The 25,300-nt window shown below is 41.7% G+C and overlaps 1 protein-coding gene across 8 annotated transcripts in view; it reads right to left on the reverse strand.

Moving 5' to 3' along the window:
- LOC136836086 (vacuolar protein sorting-associated protein 26C) overlaps positions 1–25,300 on the reverse strand; it is a 340,756-nt gene that overhangs the window by 46,657 nt on the left and 268,799 nt on the right. For 2 of the 8 annotated variants that reach the window (XR_010852345.1, XM_067100040.1), the window contains exon 1: positions 13,546–13,702. The exons of 4 other annotated variants lie outside the window; for them this stretch is intronic. Coding sequence is in view for 2 of the 4 variants with exons in the window: in XM_067100040.1 (XP_066956141.1) it covers positions 13,546–13,602 (57 nt within the window). In the remaining 2 variants the exon portion in view is untranslated. Of the gene's footprint in view, positions 1–13,545; positions 13,799–25,300 lie in introns of those variants that run through there. 2 more of the 8 variants (XM_067100039.1, XM_067100033.1) reach the window with 2 other exon arrangements.

Genomic DNA, 25,300 nt, shown 5'->3' on the forward strand with positions numbered 1-25,300 from the left:
TGTTTTGATTTAAAGCCTTCAAGTGGACTATGAGTTTCTCAAGCAATTCTTATAGATGCAACTTTGATAGCTCTTCTTGATATATAATGCTTATACTCAAATCAAGTGCCACAATGATTGTATGGTGTCAAAGATATGGTCTCGTGCATCTTGCTGTTGGAATGCTCAAGGTTACAATGCTAGAATGTAGTGGCCACGAGGGTTGCTAGTGGATCAACTGCTATAACCTACGTCCTAAATTTTCAAAATCTAACCAAAAGTTAACCTGCCATTATAAAAAATCAAAAGACAAATCTCTAACTTTATTCTCACCTAGTGAGAACTTAGTCCCCCTCTGAAACTGATATGCCAACCATGTGAGATCCTTAAGAATATGTTATTTTCATGATAAAATTAAGTTTCATATATACTTACCAAGTAATTACATGGCTATAGTTTCAACTCACGTAGCAGCCTTTATTTGAAAAATCACGGTGTCATTTTGATAGTTTAGTGTAGGTGGTAAGCCCCGCCCACTAACAGGAGTGCTGGAAATGACTTGGCAGAAAACCTCATTCTGTTTGTCCCTTACGTCCATGAGAGGGGAGGAGGGCAGGCTCTGATTCTGTAATTACTTGGTAAGTATACTACATGAAACAATTTTATCATGAAAATAACATTTTCATATAAGTAACTTACCAAGTAATTACATAGCTGAATCCCACATTCACATAAGGTGGGATACATGGACATATTCTACTCCAAAACATTAAGTAATAGTAAAGAACTTGAAATAAAAAAGTTCGCTAGCATTGAAACAATGCTTGTCATTCCTGCAGTAGAAGCTACTGCAGGTGGCTGCTGGTTGGTGCTCATCTTAACCTGCAGTGGCATGACAGCTGAGCTGAGGTCGCCTCTACTTAGTGAACTTTGCAGCGGAGGATAGGCCTGATTGCTGGCCGGCATACACAAATGCCCTTGTCTGGGCACAGTACCAATATAAAAAAAAGACTAACACTTTCACCTACATTCAAAACACACAGCCCATCCTGAGACTGGTGGGTAACTCTGGAAGCCATTGTACCCCTGGCTCCTGAAAATTCGACACCTTACTTCAAGGCGAAGAGATAGCAGGAGAAAAAGAGATTCCTAAGCTTCCTCCCCCAATACCATGCCAGCCACTGAAAATGGCCCAAAGGTACTGCAATTTTCAAACACTGTTCCAACTTCTTTCAAACAGTGAGACACGAAGATCGGTTTGCACTTCCAGTAGGTCAACTGCAGAATGCAAGTGAGGGACATATGTGCCTGAAAGCTAATAAGGTAGAGACTGCCCTGATGTCATGAGCTTTCATTTTAAAAGTAGGCAAAATGTCCTCCTGAATCTGAGAGTGTGCCTCAGGAATTAAGTATTTGACGAAGGACAATGCGTTCTTAGTCAGAGGGTGCAACAGGTTCTTGACAGAGCACCAGGGGTTGCTGGATGGTCCTCTGATCTCGGTCCTGCTCAGGTAACAACTTAAAACCCTAGCAGGACAAAGAGCTTTCTCTTCTTCAGAGCCAAGGTATCCAGAAGGACTTAATGGAAAGAATGGGGCCAGGGCTTGGAAGGGTCCTCATTCTTAGCAAAAATCCAAGGGTAAAGTAGCAAACTGCATCTCCTTGTGAAAAAACCTACTCTTTATCGATGGCTTGGAACTCACTAATATGTTAGCAGTAGCCAAGGCTACAAGGAAGAGAGTCTTTCAAGTAAGGTTACTCTGAGAGGAGGAACTAAGGGTTCAAATGAGGGACCTGTCAGCCACTTCAACACTACATCCGCTAAGATCTGGGATTGACGCAAGATTCAGGACCCGTGTTTAACCACTAAGCTAAACACAGCTCGATACCCCTTAATGGTGGAGGATAAGAGATCCCTATATCTCCTTGGATAAAGAAGGAAATCTGCAATTTGGGTCACAGGCATCTCATAAGAAGAGACATTGAGTCTGAGACACCAGCTTCGGAAAATCACCCCTTAGCCTGGAAAGGCGTGTCTAAATCCCGGCGCCTGCATCGCAGCCAGCCTCTGCAGTGTCTGAAACCTTCATGATCTGATAAGCTTCTGGACAGTCTGAAGCCTGTCAGGGCAAGAGCGGACAACCCTTTGGTATCTTTCAAAGTGAGGTTGTCTGAGTAGACACGGTTTTTGGGGAAGGAGTCTCGGAAAGTCCACACACAACCTCAGCAGGTCCTGGTACCATTCTTTCATGGGCTAGGATGGGGCTGAGAGTCATTTTAACACCCAGTGAGCCCCCAAGACATTCCCAGTCACTTTACAAGCCATGTTGAGGGGTGGAAAGGTGTAAGGGACTAAGTACAACCAATCTAGCAGGATGGCATCTGTTGCCCAAGCTAGAGGGTCCAGGGCAGGAAAACAAAAAAGAGGAAGGCGATGGTTCCTTGAGGTGGCAAACAGGTCCAATGTCACCCTGCCCCATAGTTTCACAGATTCCGATGCACCAGGGGATCCAAGGTCCACTAAGTGGGAAGGACCTGCTTTCAACGGTTCAGTTCATTCGCCACAATAAATTGAGTGATTAGACTCACTCGATTTTGATCTGTCCATAGTAGAAGGTCTCTAGCTGTCTGGCAGAGAGAAAATAAGTGAGTGCTGCCTCGCTTTCGTATGTACATAAGGGCTGTGGTATTGTCTGACTGGACTGCCACAGTCTTGTTGTGAAATAGGGTCAAGAAGCACTGAAGCCCTAAGTGAATTGCTTTCAGCTCTCTGACGTTGATGTGAAGGTTCTGTTCTTCCGGCGAACACATCCCGGAAACTTTCCACTTCCCCAAGTGGACTCTCCAACCTAGAATCGAGGAGTCTGTATAGCAGTCTAGGTCTGGGCACAAAGGGTGAAGGGCTTTCCTTCCGTAAGTCTACGTTCGAACCACCACCACTGCCGGTCCGACTTGAACCACGGGTTTATGGGAAACTTGTGGGTGTCTGGCTGTGCTTCCCTGTTCCAGTTGGCCTTGAGGGAGAATTGCCAATCTCTCATATGAAGTCTGCCTAACTTGATGAATGCCTTGATGGACGACAGAGTTCCCAGTAGGCTCATCCATTGACGGGCTGAGCAAGACGAAAGGGCTAGAAATTTGTGGACTGTCTGAAGGCAGCTGGTGATTCTCTTGGCAGACAGAAAAGCCCAAAAAGTCCAAGAGTTGAGACTCATCCCAACATAGAGGGACTCTTGCGACAGGGCCAACTGGGACTTCTGAAGGTAGATGATAATTCGAAGGGAATCGAAAAGGCAAGTCATCCAGATATAGACTGACATTTATGCCTATAAAATGATGAAGTCATTTGTTAGAGGAATGAGTAATCAAGTGGACACTTGAGGTGCCGTAGAGAGGCCGAAGCAAAAAGCCCAAAACTAGAAGACTTTAGCTGGCATCAGGTGCTTGGGTGGCACCAGGTGCTCCAAGAGGAGGCAGGCGTTTAGACGCTGACGTGGGGTACCTGAGAGAGTGTCCTGGAAGACGAACCTTAGATACTTCCTGGAGTCTGGATGAATGGGGAAGCTGAAGTATGCGTCCTGCAAATCCAAGGTTATCATCCAATCGCCCTGGTGAATGGATGAAAGGACTGACTGGTTCATCTCCATTTTGAACTTCGTCTTCTGGATGAAGAGATTGAGGGCGCTTATGTTGAGGATTGGTCTTCAAACACCGATGATTTGAGGGACTACAAACATACAGAAGTAGAAGCCTTCTGAGTTGATGTTCTCGACTTCTTCTGTGGCTCTCTTTTGAAGGAGAGATGAGACCTCCTCCAAAAGGCCAAATGTTTTTTCAAGCCTCTTGAGAAGGCCGTCAAAACAATGGGAGAAGGGACTAAAGGGGGGGCTCTCCAAGAACAGAATGGAGCAGTCCTCCCTCAGAACTTTGACAATCCACTGTTCTGTCCCTCTGATATTCCACTTCTCCCAAAACTCGAAGAGACTGGCTTCCGCCTGTGCACTGAGGACTTCTTCCTCATTTCTGGGCAAGGACTTGAGCTCCTCCTGATATAACTGGCCGAGAAGCGGACATTGAAGCAGGTCCTAGACTGGACTTGGCTTACTCCCACAAAAAAGATTTAGCTGGAGGAGAGACCGTCTTAAGAACAAATGTGGATCAATCCTAGGGGCATTCGGAAGAATGCACCAGAAGTCAACTTCTATTGGAGGTCCGACTTCTGGGCCTGAGTGACTCCTTTAGTAGAAAGGGAGCACCATAAATCTCTCTTCTTCAAAACCTCCAAAGAGAAAAGAGCCGCAAGTTCAAGAGAGCCATCCCTGGTGGTCCTGTCTGCATGAGAAAAGGCTCCCAGCAATTTTGAGGCCAAGTCACCAACTAAATCACTGCCATCTTTAATCTTCTTGGCTAGCGCTCTCACCATCCAGTCCAAGAAACTGAAAACTTCAAGCAACTCCAAGAGGTCTCTGATAAGGAGGTCAAGTTCTGCTGAGAAAAAACATAATTTTTGCTGACAAAAATGCCTATCATTGGAAAAAGGAGCTTCCTTGGTTACATAAAAAAAAAAATCCTACGGATTAACCCTTAATGGATGGGAATCCTCATATGAGTATCTACAACAGGTTTGGGTGATGAACAGAAATCCTCATATGAGCATTAATATTAAGCACCATACGATTTGGCTGTATCAAGCAGGGAAGAGCTTCCATCACTTGAATGGCCAATAAATGACTGGTGGCAACTTTAGACTCAGCTCAGCTCAGTCAGTGGGCATCTCAGGGAGATCAGTATTGTTCTTGACTTGATGAGGGGGATGTCCTGCTCCTCTCCCTCCCATGATGTCTTTTTATTTATTTGCTCATAAATATACCAAGGGATTGCTGTTGGTTTTAGTTCTCATCTTTTATAATATGATGTCTGTTATAATTGTAATTTTGCAAAGAAATATTAGAAAAAACATGTATGCCTCCAAAAAAGTTACTGCACCTCCCTATCTCAGTAAATTTACGTAAATATTTTACAACAAATATACTGCACTCAGAATTTTTTAGATTTGAGTTCTTATCTGTTATGATGATGAGCTGTAATTATAATTTTACATAATAAAATAAAATAAATTACTAGAAAAAACATGCATAACTTGGTAAAATTTATGAGTATTTTGTCATAGAGGTCCCACCCAGGGTTGTAAATAATCACTTTCAACTTCCCATGGAAGGTAGGGAAAATTTTTTAGAATTTTTTTTTCTTACACCATGTGCATTTGCATATCTTCTGCTTTCCATTGATGTGTTTTTTTCTTAAACTGGCCAACCTTAAAGTTTGCCCAGTCTGGGGGTTTGCATGATATATAATTAGTCCGTCCCATAAGGGTTAGGCGCGAGGGAGGAAAGACAAAGGAAGCCTTGCCTTGCTCCCTCTTACCAGACAACCAAACTTCAATCTCTTTGAACCTTCCTAGAAGACGAGGAAAGCACCCTGTGGGGAGCCTAGGTCTGTCATCTGGGTGGCTCCTCATCAGGAAGGTTGAGGTAGGTGAGATCGGGGCTAGTTAGAGCCAAAAAAAGGTAGGAGAGCTCGCCTGTAAATATTGAAGGAGAGCTGCAAAGGTTAGGAGACCCAAGGTCAGAAACGGGTGCTTGGCGCTCCGAGCAGGAGAATGATAACTGAAGAGTTGGTGCCGGGTGCTCAGGAGCTGGTGCCTGGAGCTTGGAAGCTGGTGCTGGGTGCTCAGAAGCAGGCATCAGGCCCTTGGCAACTGGTGCTGAGCGCTCGGGAGCTGGCACTGGGAAACTGGCGGTGGATGTTCAGGAGCTGTCATCGGACACTAAGGAGCTTGCAATCGGGCGCTCATGAGGAGATGGGCACTTGAACAAAGACAACGGGCTCCTGAGAGGGATCACTGGGTGCTTGGGAGCCAAATACTGGCACCCAACAGAAGTAAGCTCAGGAGAAAAATACTCCAGCTGTCCCATGCGTTGCAGGAAGGTTGAGGACTGCGGCCAGCTCCTTAAACTGCTAACTGGGCAGCAGAGAAGAGCTGTCAGCATTACCTGCATGCCTCTTCAATGGACGAGACAAATCTAGAAAGTGCTTGCGGTGCTTCCAAACCCGGGCTGGAGCCTAGATGCTTTTCTAGGGGCTGTCTGTCAGAACCTGGGATATACGTGCAAGTTCAACTGAGGGGGGGCAGCAACCAGTGGGCAAACCCCACCGGCCTCCCTTGGACTTCCGGCATGTCTTCTCCCAGGTTCAGGGGAGCAGGACAGAATCCTTCATCTAGAAGAACCGGCGGGACATGAGGCCACCTCCTCCACTTGCATAACACTGTCTTCTGTCAAGACGCCTTTCCAGTGGCTGTCTGCTGACACCTGGGAATGCGCAACAGGTTCTACCGAGGGGGTAGCTACCCGTGGGCCAACCCCACTGGCCTCCATTAGACTTTCGGTATGTCGTCTCCCAGGTTTAGGGGAGTATGACAGTGACCTTGGTCTAGGAGAACTGAAGGGATGAGTAGCCACCTCCTCCATTTCACTGTATTCACTACTAAAAATCTTGTTGAACCTAGACTCGCAACTGGCAATGGTAAGGGTCAGGAGCAAGGGAACCAGGTGTGGGAGTAGGTGGACTAAAAGTAGGAGGGCTAGTAGCAGGAGAAAAAGCGGGAGGGGAAAAGAAGGAATAGCAGGGTTATCTTCTAACCTGGGCTTAGCTAAGAGAAGCACGTTTCCTGGTGCTAGAGGCCGCATTCTTCTTCCCATCACTAACTTCTCTGGGTGAGATTTAAGTACCTTCCACTAAACTCACTTGACGCCAGGCGCTTGAGAGCGAGTGCCACGTGCTTGGGCAATCATTACATTCAGCACCAGTTCCTCCTTACTACATTATTGCACCCTACACTTATTTTGCATGTCTCCTTACTACAAAGGTTATATGAAGATTTGATCAATCTGTTTTGCAATCTTCGCTACAATAGTGAAAACTGGATGAACTTAAATCAGACAGAATAACAAAAAAACAAACTGGAAAACTGATCCTGAAAGCTATCAAAGCTTGAAGGCTAAACAAAATAAGTGATAATACTTCACCGAAATCCAGCCATACAACTGAAAATCAGTAAACAAAAGCTGCAGCAAACCCCCAATGTCACTCGAGAGTCGACAGAAACAGAATGAGGTTTTCTGGTGAGCTGTTTCCAGTACTCCCGTTAGTGGGCAGGACTTGTCACCTACACTAAACTATCAATGTGCTACCGTGATTTTTTACATACAGGCTGCCATGTGAGTTAAAACTATAGCTATGTAATGACTTAGTAAGTTACTTATATGAAAACGAATGCCTGGCACAACTGCACCTAAAAGATCTAATGCTCTACAAGTACCAATGGTCTACTCTACTATGGAAATACGTGTGTCCTAGTCATCTGTGAAGGCATTCAGAAGAAAAGCAAATATTTATGGCAACTTGTACTCCCTACTGGGATCCTACTAATTTTGGCAAACAAATAGATAACCAGCTTCTATATGGTTTGAAGTTATATGGTACAGCAATGAAATAATGTAGGGAAAGTACGCCTAAACCAAAGATTTATACCTAACAAGGGTCTGTTATCTAAGTCAGCTTTTAAATACAAAGCCCTTTCATTTATAAGCATCTGCCTACCCTTACATAGGTTGTTCATGCAATAACTCTTTGACCCTTAACTGTATTTTTGGCCATTTATTTACCATCCTATCCTTAGGACTTCTTTCCTACTAGCTCTCCTGCCGGTAATCATCAACTCGCTCCAATTTAACCTCTTGATTGAAGAACAAATCCTTCGGGCCAACCCTTCCAAAACTTAGGATAGTGATTCAGTGGCCTGTTGCCAATAATAATAATAATAATAATAATAATAATAATAATAATAATAATAATAATAATAATAATAATAACAATAATAAAACAGTAGCAACTGAACTTTTCAGACTCTTTGGGATCTTGCTTTCTGAAATAGGTAACAAGATCTGTTAAGAACAAAGACCCTATAATGTAGGCTGCACTTTAATAATTCCTAGAGATCTTACCACTAATAGCAATTCCACATACAGTAGTTCCTAACTTAAAATTAACATGTAATTTACAATTAACATTCAATTTAAGACATGTATCTAAAAATTGTTCATATCCAAAATGGTACCATAAATACAGAAGTCTGTTAAGTTGAGATGTTACTAATATGTGGGAAATAAAATCCAGGTACTGTACAGTGGAACCCCGGTCCTTGACACTAATCTGTTTCAGAAGAAGCATCGAGATGCGATTCAGTTGGGATCCGAATCATTTTTTCCCATAAGAACTAACTGAAAGAGGATTAACCTGTTCTTGACCACCAGTTATTACCCTAAACTTGCCTTTTTAAATTATATAAATTACAATTAAATACATTCAGACTTAAACAACTTACCGTATTAGACGCACCTTTTTCATTTTAAAATGTATACTGTATCAAAAAACTGGCCTACGTCCAATGGGGCCGTATTACTGATGGTTGACCGAGCGCCATAGCCTAGGCTAGGCTAGGTACCAGTATGTACTGTAACGGGTAGGCACAAAAACTAATATAATAAAACATTTTAAGACAAGCCAAATTAATACAGTAAATTAGTAAAATATTAAAAATAAGCTGAATTATGCCTGTTATCTGTGGCATGAGCGGATGTAAACAAACCAAAATGCCACCCTGGTGGCCTATCGCGGCAAAAAATAAACGTTGTTTATGTTCAGTATTAATTTATGGTAAATTTCATACAAAGTCTACTAGAAGAGTATAAACAAAATCACTTTAAAATATCTTTCAATGAAGCAAGCTTTAAACAACATGTGGGAGCAATACCAACTAGCGGCGGCTGACCGACACACTTTTGTTTACATACATCATATGATTCATTGGGTCGGATTCTGGTTGTTGTTCAAGCTCCGATGCAATTTACTCGAAATTTCGCGTCAAAATCCCATTATGTCGCGTTCTGATACAGTCGAGGACTAGGGTTCTACTGTACTTCTGCATCAGGCACCTACAGCATTGGTAAAAGGACAAAATTGGTTTATAATGGGTATTGGCATGCTAACAACCTATACCATACTCAGAATGGATTTCTGCCATGTCCTTAGACCCTACCAAGCATGAATGGAGGGGAGATTTTTAAAGAGAATTTTGCGTTGGAAAATAGTAATTACCTGTCCCAGCAATGACACAAATATTTCACTGGTCAGAAAAACCAAGCAAGAAACTTATCAGTCAAATACAGTAGATATCTAGCAGGAATGGTACTGGAAAGGGACACTGATAAACTGTGCATGTTGAGCAACAAATGCCAAATATATTGGCACTACCATATGGACCCCTATCTCTAATAAAATTAAGAAGTCTTGTACAATTTACAGCTGTCTAGGTCAAGTTAGAGTGGTGGGTCCACAGTGCCTTCATCCAGCATAGGACCTGGCATTCCAGGTTAGGTTGTACAGTAAACCTCCCATATTCGTGTTCTCAAGATTTGCGGACTCACGCATTCCCGGGTTTCTCTATGGAACATATTTACCCATTATTCGTGGAAAATTCGCCAATTCGCGGTATTTTTCACCGAGGATATTCAGTAATTACTGTATTTTCATATAATTTTCATGAATAAATGTACTTTTTGTGATAAAACTATTAAAATACTCAGGTATAAGCATTTTTACAGGGCTTTTCTTGTGTTTAAACTATCAAAATGGGCAGTTCTAAGTGTTTTTAGAGGGGTTTTAAGTATTCGTGGATTTTAGCTATTCACAGGGGGGTATGCATCCCCTACAAATACGGGAGGTTCACTGTATTACTGCTGAAATATGTTTTCTCTATTATATTTTCATGTGCGGAATGATTTCTGTACTGTATTTTTGCTAGTGTCTTAAGTTACATGAGCATCTTCCCATACCAAAAACTCTGAATTTCTTATAACCATATAATAAAAGTCTAAAAAACATTACAATACATCAGGGAAACCATATTTCACAAATTTGCTCATACCCTATAAATGTTTAGACTATGCTGTATTCATCAGAAACTTTTCAGCTGAATCCCCAAGCACTGTTTTCAGCATAACATTGCCATTCCCCTGTGTTTATCAACAACACACAACAAAATAAATAAATCTTTTACCTTTCTGCACAAAGAAAGAATTGAACACAACTAAAGCACAATTTCAACTTGGATTCTCTAAGGGTCTAGCCTTCTCAAAAGTAACACAAACCATATATACTGTAGTAAAGTCCATACTTGAACATTCAAGATAACTAACAGCTAACCATAATTCTATATCATTTCCAACTTAATTAAACTGCACTTTACACTTGCAGTATTGTTACTTCTATGAGACTTAACCATTGAATGCAGCATGTCTAATTAGGCTGCCAAGCCAAAACCATCATAATAATGCAGCTCATAAGTAAAGAAGGGATTATTATAATCATATTAAGGGAAGAATGACTATACAGTAAACCCCTCGTATTCATGGGGGATGCGTACCACGTACCACATCCCCCGGTGAATAGCTAAATTCTGCGAATACTTAAAACCTGTCTAAAGACACTTAGAACCGCCTATTTTGATAGTTCAAACACAAAAAAACCTCTAAAAATGCTTATACCTGAGTATTTTAATAGTTTTATCACAAAAAGTGCATTTAGTCATGAAAATGATATGAAAATACAGTAATTAGTGAATATTTCTCGGTGAAAAATACCACAAATAGGCAAATTTTCATAATATGTATATATGTTCCACAGAGAAATCCGCAAATCGGTGAGTCCGCGAATCGTGAGGACGCGAATACTGTACAGGTTTACAGTACTGTATATCAAAATTAGAAAATAACTCTGGAAGTGTCATGAGTAGACATTTACACATGCATAGGCCTACAATTAATGTATGCAAGAATGAAAAACATTACACAGCAATATATATTAAAAAATGAGACCTGTAATGCCATGTGGCACCACAATAAAAGAAATTGCCTAATAAAAAATAATCAACCTCTGGTTTTACTCATTAAATATTTTAGTAATATATTGCAGAATGGCAGCTCATAAATTGATCTGCTATGCATGATGTCAGGTTGGGGGTCAGGGGTGAGAGAATGAATGCCCCGTCAGGCCACATCACACCTGGGTTAAGGGAAGTATTTTACAATGCATGCCTGTTTAAATATTTCTTTGATGATCTGTTTTAAGTGGGCAAAGGCAAATGAAAATAAGTGCACAACTCTTCTATGACTTAACCAAAATTTTAGTATATGCTACCCCTAGGCTAGCATAAAATAAGTGAAGTCAAAGAAAAACTTGATAACCTTTGAATACTTCTACAAAGGATCTCTGCGTGCAGGTACTGTTTATTAGCCCCTAAAGGATGGGCTAAATATGTATCAAGCACACCCCCCCCGACCGGGCAAACTTACAGGTTGGCCAGTTTGAGAAAAAACACATCAATAGAAAGAGGAAGATATAGAAATGCACATGGTGTAAAAAAAATGCTAAACATTTTTCCCTACCTTCCACAGGAAGTTGAAAGAGACTATTTACAACCCTGTGTGGGGCCTCTTTTACAAAACACTCATAAAAATATGTTAATTTTACCAAGTTGTGCATGTTTTTTCTAATAGTTTATTTTATTTTGTAAAATTATAATTACAGCTCACACAGTATCGCAACAGATAAGATCTAAATTCAGTAACAAATTCTGCGAATGTTTGTTGTAAAACATTTATGAGATTTACTAAGATGGGGAGATGCAGTAACTTTTGGTGGGGCATACATGTTTTTTTCTAATATTTCTGTGCAAAATTACAATCACAGCTGACATACTATCATAAAAGATAAGAACTAAAACCTACAGCAATCCCTGGGTATATTTATGAGCAAAAAATAAAAAGATGTCGTGGAGCTGCACAAAGGCAGTACATCCTCCTCTGAAATCTCAAGCCATACTGATGATGTCCCTCATTTATGGACTATTGAAGTGCTATGAACCTCTTTCTCTCTCAATTCATTCAAATAGTATGGCACATAATATTAATACTAATATGAAGATTGCCGTCCATCACCCAAAACCTGTTATAGATACTCATATGAGGATTCCCGTCTATTAAAGGTTAATGAAAATTTTCTACATAATATAGAAAAGGGTGTATCTGGTGCCATACAAGTGAAGTAATTTGAGAAACTGACCAAAATAAGAGAAATTTACCATCTTTTATTAAAGTTTTTATGTTGAAAAGCTCCACAGGACAACCTGTTTAATACCAACCCCTCAGTATTGAATGCAACAACATAAACAAAAGACTGCAATTTTCTCGTATTATTTTAGTGGGTTATTCAAATTATCTTACCAGTACTAGGCCTATATATATCATACTGTACATTTTTTTCTATATTGTTAAGCAAAAAATTTGATATTACTATGCAAGAGCTCCAAAAGGACTATTACCTGATTTTTCCTACACTTATTAGTGTTGCTGATGAAGGAGGTGGTGTTATTTATTGTCGGTCAACTGTTATTATCGGTCAACTATTATTAATCTCATATCTACCCAACATGGTTGGAAACCCTTGGGGAACAAGGGGTTTTGGAAACGTTAGGAGGAAGATTGGACCACCATGTTCTTATGGAATAGTTCCGCACATGTGCAAGCCATCGGGAAGTCACATGTTTAAGAAGGGATTGGGTAAGGAAACCTATTATTAAAGGTACTATACTAACCTACCATACCCTAACCTAAACTAACCTAGCAGGCCGTGTTACTTAGTTGGGGGGCGCCACACAATGGAAACCCCCTAGTGAAGCAAACTCCACTTTTTACCAAAAGCTCCCCCATAACACTGCGCATGCGCGACAGCATTCCAGGATGGCCAGCATACAACTTCTGAGGTTAATTACAGCTGAACAACAAAAAATAACATTAAATTCTTGATAAGCAACCAAAATACTGTAGGAAAAATAAGTTTCCAAAGTAAGGTACAAACTTACAAAAGTTGCGCGGCCTGATTCCAGACGTCAACCAGGACAGGTTCCTCATACATAAAATGGACTTAACCTTTCTTATAATGCCAGGTCCTGACCTAAACAGAACTTACCTACCTAACCTAACTTAGGGTGACGTGCCCTGACCTGGCCGGGAGGGCTTCACCCCCACTGGACCCCCCCAAAAAGGTGGTAACCTGTCCCAGTCAGCAACTGGCGGGAACCAGGCCACGCAATTATTGTAAAGTTTTACCTAAAGCAGCCTCATACCTAATGAGGAGCTCTTGCTTAGTTCTACCAAAAATTTCATTATCTCCTTGCGGAGCTCTTCTGTAGAACTACTAACTTGTGTTTCGTGATCATAACGTAATTCAGTCAGTCTGTAACAGGTAACACACATAGCTACCCTAAGGTTACTTGCCCTCGGGCAAGTAACTTTTAGGCTAGGCTACGGGGTTTTGCTTAGCCTAGCGCAATCTTGCAAAGGCTGGCCTATCAAAATAATGTACAGTATACCACATCTGACTTACACCTTCAAAATATATCCGACTTGGCCGCTTAAACCGAATTTCGACAGTAAGAGACATCGTCTAAATTTGAACAAGCTAATGTTCCAACTTGAATCAGTACAGTAACTACATTTGACACTTGATCACCTGAGGGGGCCGAACATTTTAGTAGTAGTAGTCAGAGGGATTTCCCTTTGGAACGTCTCCGTACCTAGTTCTAGTAGGTGTATGATTGGACGTGTCCAAGCCTTGTTTTCCTGTGATATACGTATTTCTAAATCTTTCCTATTTTGTCTTGTTCCTGTCCCTAATTTTACTTTAGGCCAGACAACAGACTATGATGGTAAACAATGGTTTGTTCTTTTAGTCTTCTGTCATATTTTAGCACTACTTATTAAGTTTTCGGCATGGTCATATTAATTTTTTCTGTAATACTCTTTAAAATTCTTATAGATATTCAATGTTGACGTCTCATTTCATTTTTCCATGACTTTTTTGCGACAATTGTTTACGACTTTTGTTTTTCACAAAGCTACCTCATTATCCAATGCATTTTAATTTCAAACTGGTTCATGGTAATTTCATAGAGGCTGATATTTTTTTTACTGTTAAGTGTGTTTCAAATAAAGTAGCTTCCATCTCATATCTTTTAGGGCCGTTTCACACTATGTCGCACGTAAATGCGGCACGATGTCGCACCTGCATGCGACTAGCAGTCGACTATTATTTCTAATGTACCTTTTCATACTATGTCGTCCGGCAAATTTGCCGGTCCGGTATCGCATTACAGCCGACAGGCCCCACTGGACATGTGTGGTGCTGCACCCAGACGCGATTGCAGTTGGCCATTGCGTTCAATACGTGTTTTCACACTATGCGATTGTTTCCTGCATATACGTGCGGCAGCAGTAGACTTCCACTGCTTCTGGATATACTGTAAATAGTGTTATTCCCGTTGCTGAATAACCACTGGCTCTATGCAACGAAAAAACACCATACAATAATAATAATAATAATAAATACTGTTATTCGTAAATAAGAAGAACTAGAGGTATGGATAGCTTAAGTATAAAATACTGAGAAATGATTTACTAAATGATTTGCTATTTTTTTCATTTAGGTTACATATACGTTTTGACACTGAAATTATTAGAAGGTTATCGGCAAATTATTTATATAAAGGAGGGCTGAAAGCTTTTGATTTCGATAAATATGATCTTTTTAAGAAGTTTTTATAGTTAACACTTACGTTTTATTTACATTAATTAATGAAACAGAGAGAGAGAGAGAGAGATATGCATTTTTTTATATCAAAGTAAAAGATTTTTGTTTTTTTATATAGATATATCAGTTTATACTTCTGATAAATAGAGATGTTTAAGCTAACACTTGTTGTTTTCATTTATCCTTTTTAATTTCTATATGAAAAAGCAAATTTACAAGGAAAGGTGCATATTACTTCCTCTTACCTGATGTTAACTGCCAGTTGTTGTGCTGGCGAAATAGCATCTCTGAATGTCGCATTTTCTTTTAGAAACCGGTCAAGTAGACGTGACAAGAGTTCCTCAAAGGTTGTTTTAGACATTCTGAAGTAATTGAAAAATTTATCATCATCTCTCTTCAGCTCCTCGAAAAGAGTGGCAAATGCACCATACAAGTGCCTTTGTGTATTCAAAGGGTGTACCCAGTGAATTCTAGATTTTCTCTTCTTTTTGCTCAAATGTAATAAATAAAGACACAATAATTTTCTCTTCCTGTCCATCTTGTCACCACTACAGGCTGAGAGCAGACTGCAAGCACTTGTCAAAAATTGGGTCACTTTGTGCGGCAGTCGGACAAATGTACGATTTGCGCAATTTTGTGTCGCACTTAGATGCGGCAGTGCAATCGCATCTAGGTGCGACAAGAATCGCATAGTGTGAAAGGGCCCTAAGTGTACGAATGTATGAAAGTTCGGCGGCCATGGGACACGGAAGGCCATTTAAGCGCCGCCAAGGCATCGAAGATACAAACGAACTTTTAAAAATACACAGACAAGCATTGGCTAGTACATGAAAACTGTGCCCATCATTCACACATTTTCCTGCTACAAATTTATATAAGCTAAAAATAAATGGTTTAATTATTAATAGAAAAATAAAATTCTTTTAAAAAGAACAGAAGGCATTCAAGAAGAGCTTCTACGGTCTACACCTAAAATCTCAGCAAAGGTTTCAGGGGAAGTCCAAATTTTCCCGGGAGCAGCGCACCAGAAAGTACTCAACCGACAGAGATCTGATATAATAAGCACTTACTAGCACACCAATACCATCTAAAATAAAAATGAGTAACGTTGGTATGCCTAAACCTCAGTCGAGTTAAGACAACTTCATCCTTGCTACTACAACTTGTAGACCAGGGGCTATGTTATCTCTAAAGATGGCGAAGGCCACCTCTCTCGCCACTTCCTAAAAATGCATCATCTAATTGGTACTTTCATATCAGAGTGGCGGACAATTTTCAATACATAATAATTTAATTCAAAGTGGCTTCTTTCCTTCCTTATTACCATGAATTCCTACATGACCTGGACACTGGAGGGACGGGTGAGGCGGCGGCGGCGGCGGCCGGGGGGACGGCTCAAAACTGGGGGCGGGGGGGAGACTCAAAACTGGGGAGGCTTTAAGTCAGGTAAGGTTTCCGACCATACGTTAAAACCAATTATGAAATGAGCTATTCAAGACAGAAACCGCTGGAAGCGGTTCATTTAAAACGGTGACCCCGTCTGGGGATTAAGAAAATTAATTCCAAACGATAAGCCTTCACTGCGGTAAATACAGGATTACACATCCAATACCATTCTTTGCCTTTGAACGGTAAGTAAATAGTATACGGTTCAAGGAATATAAGGTCACACTCTTCTATGTATGTACTCTTCTCATCTGAAAAGGATTTCAGACATTATCCGACGTGGAATCTGAGAATGTTCAACTCCTGGGTTTTGATCATATATATACATACATACATACATACATACATACATACATACATACATACATACATACATATATATATATATATATATATACTGTATATATATATATTAGCTCACTCCTTTTCACCCCATTTGGGGAACTTCTACTGTCTTGGTCTTTAATCTTTATTGGAAGCGTCTATTCTCAGTGTGCCTTCAAGAACTAAAAAAAAAAGGTAATAAACTACGAAATTCACTACAGACATTCAAACTAAAAAACTGGTGGATTTGGGTACTGATAAATATAAGAACAAAAAGTCAAAAACTTCACATAAGATATTGATTCTTAAACAGGAATAAACTCCAGATGTATAAATGAATACTCCAGATAGATAAATGTATATATAGAATATATAAAATAAAGATAGTTATTGCAAAGAAAAAATATTTCAATCTAAATTAATTTTTTTCTATAAAGAGGAATTTTATTGTAATTAATAAAACTATTTTATGTCAACTAGGGGCGGCACTCAGTCCCCGGCTACGCCACTGCTGTCTCGACAATGTTGTTAATAGTTATCGCAAAGTACGTCACATTATGGATATTTCCCTGGGGAATTTCCTCCTGAATGAAAAACCTACAGAGAGTGTTTCCAACCCATACTTCTATGAACCTGCTAATAAACAAAAGTCAGTGAACCTAACCATGTTACCATTAATAAATATTTTGATACTTAGTTGTTGGATTATGCCATATTGCCAGGTAGTACCACAGATCTTCTAAAGATAAAAAAAAAAATGCCCTGTGATCTGACATTAGTTTGAGGATATCTTGTTGAATTTGGCTGGATAACCTAAGTAGTGGATGTAGGGCAGATCGATTTTTTTTCGAAAACCAAGCTGCAGGCTTTCAGATTCAAAGTGCCAAATTTGCGGGTTTTCATAATATTTTCCTTCAGCTTAATTGACACCTATGATTAGAGCAGCTGGTCAGTAGCTAGTGAGGCCAAAGGCATCGTACGTAGGTTTCTTAACTGGAATGAAAATAGCAACTTTCCAGCTCTCAGGTGGCATCCAGTGTCCCATATCTAATTCATGACTTTCAAAAGAAAGATCTCAGCATTTTCTGGCTGCTGCTTTAGCATCTCGTGTAAAATATTGTGTCCTCCCAAGGGCAGTGGCAGCCGTAAGCTTTACCTAAACGGATAATGCAGTGGAAAAGTTACTTTTACTCAAAACAAAACTGCACCATATTGTCAATATTGAAGTAATGTAAAGGAAAACGGTAGGCTAAGCTATGCTACTGAAGTAATAAAATTCCAGATATCATTTTTTACGACGGTTTTCATACAAATATAAATGTTTAAATTATCAAAAATATTAGTTCATGTCCGTGATGGGACTGATGAAATGTGCTTGTGCTCGAAACAAGGTTGTGCAGTTACTATGTTCGTTTCCGCGGTTCTTGCATGGGCTTTGTAAATCGCAGACTGCCTTTGCCATGGTTGGATCCTTCACCTTTTTTTGTACCTGTTACCTCTAACAGTATCAAAGTAGGTCAAGATTACCCCCAATCCGGTTACTGGTAATTTCATCCATTGCAAGCTGATTACACACGTTGCACAAAAGGAATTAGGGAATATTTTTGTTGCAATTGATCAAAATATATTTCCGTTGAGCATGACTGTTACTTGGTTAGGCAAGTAACCGCCAAAATCAATAGGACGGGTGAAACATTTTTCACAGTACGAAATTTTCAATATCAAGCATTCCTTTCTGGGTTTAGATTTCATTACAATCATGGAAGGAAAACCTAATTCACTGCAACAAATAATCACATAAAACACAAATAAGAGCAATAAAAAAAAGGGGCCTCACAACAAAACCTAACTGAGGATAGTTTTATGAGAAGTCCCTGTCTGACGTTTGTTTCCTCATATTACTAAATGAATAGAATCGCATGGCATTTGTGTTCTAACGGCATTACTGATATCCTCTGACAGCATTTAGAAGCTGGAGGACGGTATAGTTAAGTTAAGATTTCCTTTTGGAAGACAATACATCCATGTCCCAGGGTCTTACGCCAGGAACTTTTTTCCAATTACTGCAAAAAAAAAAAAAAAAAAACGAACGCTGGCCGCCCCTCCCCCCCGCATAAGAACATTTTACAGTTTTTATTAAGAATGATTTTATTTTAATAATTAATCTTCAATTCACAATAATTCTTACTTCTTCTGTATTTTTAAGTAATATAAGATAAAGTGCAAAATGCATTTTTACGTGCTGATATTACTAACTTAATCTAAAAACGAACTGCCCAGGTAAATACACTGCACAGTATGCGCAAAATTTTTTTTGGAACGAAGGAAATTCTTAATAATTTTCTAAGTTCCGAAGAGACGAGTTCCTCCATATTAAACGTACAGACTGCTCAATATTAATTACCGGTCGCAACCACAGCTCATTCTTGACAGAAGTCACAGCATAAGCATGCCACATCTTCCAGCTCCTGCCCCTCATTAGCCCATTAATCCCCTTTGGAATCATAAATCAAGTCCAGTGGCGTTCCTGAGGCGGGGGTGGGGGGAGGGGCTGTTTGAAATCGCCCCCCCGGGCCCCAAAATGAGGGTGACTCCAAAATGCGAAATTTAGCCATTGCTGCTATGACAGGACAAGCTAAATCCAGTGGCCCCAAAATGGTCAAGGGTCCCATTTATATTTGGACCCGAAAGTTTTGGGCCCACTAAAGGGCCCCAATTTCCAGTTTTGTGATAAAAAATGTAACAAAAATGTTATGTAAAAGGAATAGGGCTCTCCAGGAGACCCCTCCCAATCGTAGAGCTCATTACAGACCTTCTCATACGGATCGGAGGAGGGTGGGTAACGTTGATTGGGGTAGGGGCAGGGCCGATCTAAGGCAACTGATTACTGCTTATAGGGGTCCTAATTATCCTCTGAGGGCCCCCATAATGGCCCCATTTGCCCAGATAATACACATTCAAATGATTCAATGAATCTACCTCCAATTACTCTGTTCTACCTCCCCTTACTCTGTTCTACCTTCCCTTCACTCTATTCTACCTCCTTTCACTCTGTTCTACCTCCATTTACTCTGTTCTACTTTCCTTCGCTCTGTTCTTCCTCCCATCACTCTCTCCTACCTCCCTTTCACTATATTCTACCTTTCCTTCATTCTCTTCTACCTTCCTCTCACTCTGTTCTACCTTCCCTTCACTGTTTTAACTTTTTACTCTGTTCTACCGCCCTAAACTTTGTTCTGCCTCCACTCACTTTGTTCCAACTCCCTTCACTCTGATCTACCCCCCTTCACATAATGGAGTCCCTTCCAGCAATATTGATTCATTCAACTCCCTCCACATCATATCGCCATCAGAGTACATTACTGTTATCCTCATTTTTACCAATAACCATTATGCTTAACTGGATTAAGTGGATCTTCAATTATTCAATGTACACCTAGTTTTAAGAAATAAAATGTCTGAAATTTGTATTCACAAGTGCCTTTAAAATGATCCTCCAATTGCTCATATTCTAAAAATTTTCCCGAGGGGCTTACAGGGGCCATCGCCCCCGAACCACCCAGCTGCCTTGGCTCGCATCGCTCGCCTCCCACCCCATAAGAGGGGCCACAAATGGGACTGTGCCCCCCGGGCCCCAAAATGTCTAGGAACACCCCTGATCAAGTCACAAGGACCTTTAATTCTTTTCAAGCCTACTGGAGAGGAGAACGTGTTTTGTTTATGCTTTGAACGCCTATCCCAAACGTCTGTTGTATTTGCACCAATGTTTGATGCAAGTCCAGAGTTAGATTAAAATTATTTTCGTAAGATATGTCATCATTAACTTGCTTTCATTATGCAATCGAAAGCATAATGATAAATTTACCCTACTGTATAGATATGAGTTTATATGATTATGAAATATGCTAAGTTTTTTATTTTTTTTTTATTTAGTGGCCTTAAGACAGAAATCCTTGATTTATTTAGTTGTTCCTTAGCAATTGAACATCTTAAATTTGAATTATTATGCTGAGAGCAGGGGGCCATGGGTATTTGGGTATGCCGGTAATAATAGTCTCAAAAGGGTGAAAACTACTGCACCAGGTGAATATAAAATTGTCTAAGTGTTCTCAAGTTCCAAACTGAAAGTTGTGAGGAGACGGTTCAGTGCTATAATAAATTGGATACTGTAATTGCATGCTAATGCATTGCAGAACAAAATAAATTACAGAGAATTTCAGGGTTCCGATGACAAAACGTGGTTAGCTACAGTACAGATAAAATTAAGACTTCGATAGAAGGTTACACTGTGATATATACATACTGTACTACATAAAGATATAATTAATAAAATTTTCAGAATAAACGGAATTAAAGTTTGTATCATATTTTTAAAATTCTCATTTGTAAAACAATGTTTATAATCTAATATGCGATTACATATTGCAGGAGTGCTGTATATTTTTCTTGGAACACAGCATGGCTGAAACTGCTTGGAAAATAAAATGGCCATGCATCGCGGAACTGTACAAAGAAACTCCAATCATATAAAATGGATCCCCTGGAAAATTGCTTTTTGGTTAATGAAAAGATGTATTTTGCTTGCAGTTCTGTCACTGAATAGGGACTGAATTCAGATCCAGTTGATTAACTGTCACTAAACCAGAAATCTTAGGATGGGAAAGATTACGCTTCCAGTGGGAAATGACTAAAATCTAGTCTAGCGTACATTAAGATATGTCTTTCATACACTACTGGACATTGCCAGATCTGATCGTCTGCAAGTAAATGGCCAAGTTTAGTCGCTTCGTCGCTCCGTCGTTTCATGTTTCAGAAGAAACGAGACCGGCCATGAGTGCTTCTCAATACTAGAAGCACTACACTGAGAGGTAGATTGTTCCATAGTAGTACAGTGAACAAATTGAAAAACCACTTACATCTGACAATATGGCTTTTTGCATCTCAATGTAATATAAATGATGACAGAGGAAAATCCCTCTAATAAACCTGCAAAACCAGGAGTTACTTTCCTTCCCTCAGATATGTCAGAGAAGTGTCTTGACAGACGAAACCTCATCCCAACATGTGAGGTTCTGGGCAGCACACAAACTTCACTTTAGTCTGTGGGCCAGTATAAAACTAAAATGTGGAATTTAGAGTTCAACTGGTCAGTGGCTGGTGTTGCGGTGACCGGTAATTAATTTTGGCTAGGAAAAAAGTCACAGGAAAAAAAGGTCACATTAATTTATGGTGGCCGGTAAGAAAGTCACAGGGGAAAAATTTTGAGACTACGGCTTACTACTACCACCAACATTCCCACAGCCCCAAGCCCTCAACATAATAATCCAAATTTATGATATTTAATTAGTGAAGAACAACCAGTGAGGTCAAAGAGACAGAACTGGGTACTGACTGATTTATTTACCTGGGCAAAGGTATACATAGCAGTGTGCGGACAGAAACGAAGTGCCTGACCTTCGATTGCCGTGACCCGCACGCTGAGTGGGAGCAATTTGTGTTTGATAACAGTCAATCAAATAGCAATAATAAGAGACATAATGTACATACAGTGATAAAAGGCGAAAAGGCCAGGAAATTCCACATACAAATACATACATGAGATTCTCGCTGCGTTGATAGATGCGATACATGATCGTGATTAATGGGAAAAGAAGATGTCTGACGTCTTTACAAGTACTCCCCCCAAGACAATTATTATGAAAGAATGATGGGAAGACCTGTTGAATCGGTATCTTTTTGGGAGCAGGAGCAGACCCTGAGCTCTTGATACGTGGTTGTGGGGCGGCTTCGACTGTTGAATTGTCTGGTGATTTTGCCAAGTGGATTGACATCCTTAGTGCGGACCTTGGGACGTCCTCAACTACATTTTGGGATGTCGATCACTTCATCCAAGGCCTTGTTTTGTGGAGGAATTCTGGGATGCCTGCCGGTTTTCTCCCGAGTTCCGCTGTCCATTAGGAAGGCTGGCTTTAACCTGTCGACAGATATCCTGTCTTCCCGCCCATGGATGTTGACAAGGTAGGCCTTGGATGTTCTGCTGATGACTCGGTATGGTCCTCTGTATGGTTTTGTCAAGGGTGGGCGGTGGGCATCGTTCCTCATGAAGGCGTGTGTACAGGTATTCAGGCCTTCTGGGCTGAAGTTATGGGTCCTGTCCGTGAAAGTCTTTTGGCAGGGCACGAACTTCTTTGCAATTTCTCTCAGCCTTGGAAGGGGCGTATCCGGGTCGTCCCGCTCCGTGGGGAAGAATTCTCCAGGTACAGCCAGTGTTTCGCCGTAGACTTTCTCTGCGGGAGATTCATCGCTGTTTGCCCTTGGTGCGGTGCAGAGACCCAGCAGGACCCACGGCAGCTACACCATCCAATTTTCATCAGTGCAACGTGCCATCAGAGCTGCTTTCAATGAACGGTGGGTTCTTTCCACCATACCATTGGCTGCAGGGTTGTATGCCGTCATTCCGTGGAGTGTTGTCCCCATCAGGAGTGCCAGGGAGACCCAGAGTTCCAATAAGAATGCCGGGCCCCTGTCTGTAGTTATGTTGTCCGGCACACTGAAACGGCTTATCCAACTTGACAGTAGGGCTTCCGCGCAGGTGCTTGTTGATGCTTCTACCACTGGGATTGCTTCCGGCCATCATGTAGAACGGTCTATGATTTGTTAGGAGGTATCTGGCGCCCGCTGATTGTGGCAGAGGTCCTACGGGGTCTACGTGGATGTGCCTGAAACACCGTCGTGGTTGAAGGAAGTCTCCGATGCCTGATTCCGTGTGCTGGGTGATCTTACTTGTCTGACAGGGTATGCAGTTCTTCGCCCATTATCGTACGTCCTTCCTGATCCCATGCCACACGAATTTCTCTGTCATCAGATGCGTTGTTGTTCATCCTAATAGATGGGACAGCCTGTGGATGATGTTGAGTGCCTGCTTTCTTCGTGACGCGAGTATCAGGGGGCGTGGGCAACCTGTGCTGGTGTCGCAGAGAAGTGTTGATCTGGATCTACCAACTGGCACGTCTTCCCACCTCAGTGCAGTAAGTGCCATGCGGTAAGCTGCCATTTCCGGGTCTGCGGCCTGTTCCTTCGCCAGGTCCTCGTAGTCCATGCCCAGGTGGACAGAATTTATTTCAATTCTTGATAGGGTGTCAGCTACTGGGCAGCCGAATTCGGAGATAGCAGCCAGGTGCCATTGCTGTCTTGGCAGCAATGCATCTCCTGCCCTCGTGAACACGTACCAACGGCTTGTGGTCTGTCAGGATGGTGAAAGGGCTGCCGTTCAAGAGGTACTTGAAGTGCCGCACAGCCTGGTAGATTGCCAGCAGTTCCCTGTCGAATGCACTGTAGTGGGTCTCAGGCAGCTTTAACTTGCGGCTAAAAAAGGCAAGCGGGCGGGGGGAACCGTCTACTATCTGCTCCAGCACGGCTCTACAGGCGACGTTGCTGGTGTTGGTGGTAAGTCTCAGGGGGGCGGTGGGGTCTTGATATGTTAAGGTGGTGGCTTTGGCAAGGGCTGCCTTCGTCTGTTTGAACACCTTTTGCTGCAGGGCTTCCCAAGTAAATGCTTTCGGCTTCCCCTTCAGTACTCCGGTTAGGGGATACATGATGCAGGCGATGTCTGGCACGAAACGTTGGTAGTAACTGACCATGCCGAGGAACTCCTGCAGGGACTTGATGGTTTTTGGTGCTGGAAACTCCTTCACTGCATTCACCTTGGAGGCCATGGGGCGGACACCTGCTGGAGAGACCTCGTGTCCCTCCGAAGGTACATTTGTCGAATCTGACAACCAAACCATTCTCCTGAAGGCGTTTCAGCACAGCCCGGACGTGACCCAGGTGCTCCTCTGGGGACCTGGAGAAGATCAGGATGTCGTCCACGTAGCAGACGCAGAAAGATATGTCCCCCAAAATTGTTCATAAGGTGTTGGAATGTTGTTCCGGCGTTCCTGAGGCCGAAGGTGGAGTAGGAGAAGGTATACAGTACGTTCTGAACAGCTTGATGATGGCTGTCTTCGGAACGTCGTCGGGACGTACTGGTACCTGAGAATAGGACTTGAGCAAATCCATCTGTGAATACCTTGGCCCCATGCAGGGCACCTGTTAGGTCCTGCATGTTTGGCAGGGGATAGTGGTCCGGTGTCGTCATTAGGTTCAGCCAATGATAGTCCCCACAGGGCCTCCAGGAACCGTCTGGTTTCTTCACCATGTAGAAGGGGGACGCACACGGACTCGATGCCTTTCTGTGGATACCCATACTTTCCATCTCGGCGAATGCTCATTTAGCATCTTGGAGTTTCTTGGGTGCCAGGCGGCGGAACTTGGCATGTGTCGACGGGCCTGTGGTGGTGATGTGGTGATGGATATTGTGTTTGGCCTGGGTACCTAGCACCTGATGCAGTTCTGACTTGAAGACATCTGGGAATTCGCGGAGGATGGCATTGTATTTGTTCGATGAGATGGAGCATACAGTGGAGAGCAGTCGGGAGCACCAGGTTCCGGTATCCAGCAGGCATTTTCGGCCGACGTCTACTAGCAGTCCGTGATGTGCAAGGAAATCGGTGCCCAGTAAAGGAAACTTGACATCTGTGATGGCAAAGGGCCATTCATATTTATGGCCCAGGATGGATATTCTGCGGGTCCAATTCTGCAGCAGCAGATGGGGCTTACATTTGCAGCCACTAGTGCGGCTGTGGTGCTGAACATGCAGCTGCGGTCCTCCCTTGACGGCGGAAATACCAACTGCATAGCCCCGGTGTCTACCAGCATCTGTCGTCTTGATATGGCGTCATGG

Source organism: Macrobrachium rosenbergii, chromosome 56 (genome assembly GCF_040412425.1).
Source record: "Macrobrachium rosenbergii isolate ZJJX-2024 chromosome 56, ASM4041242v1, whole genome shotgun sequence".
NCBI classification, from domain to species: domain Eukaryota; kingdom Metazoa; phylum Arthropoda; class Malacostraca; order Decapoda; family Palaemonidae; genus Macrobrachium; species Macrobrachium rosenbergii.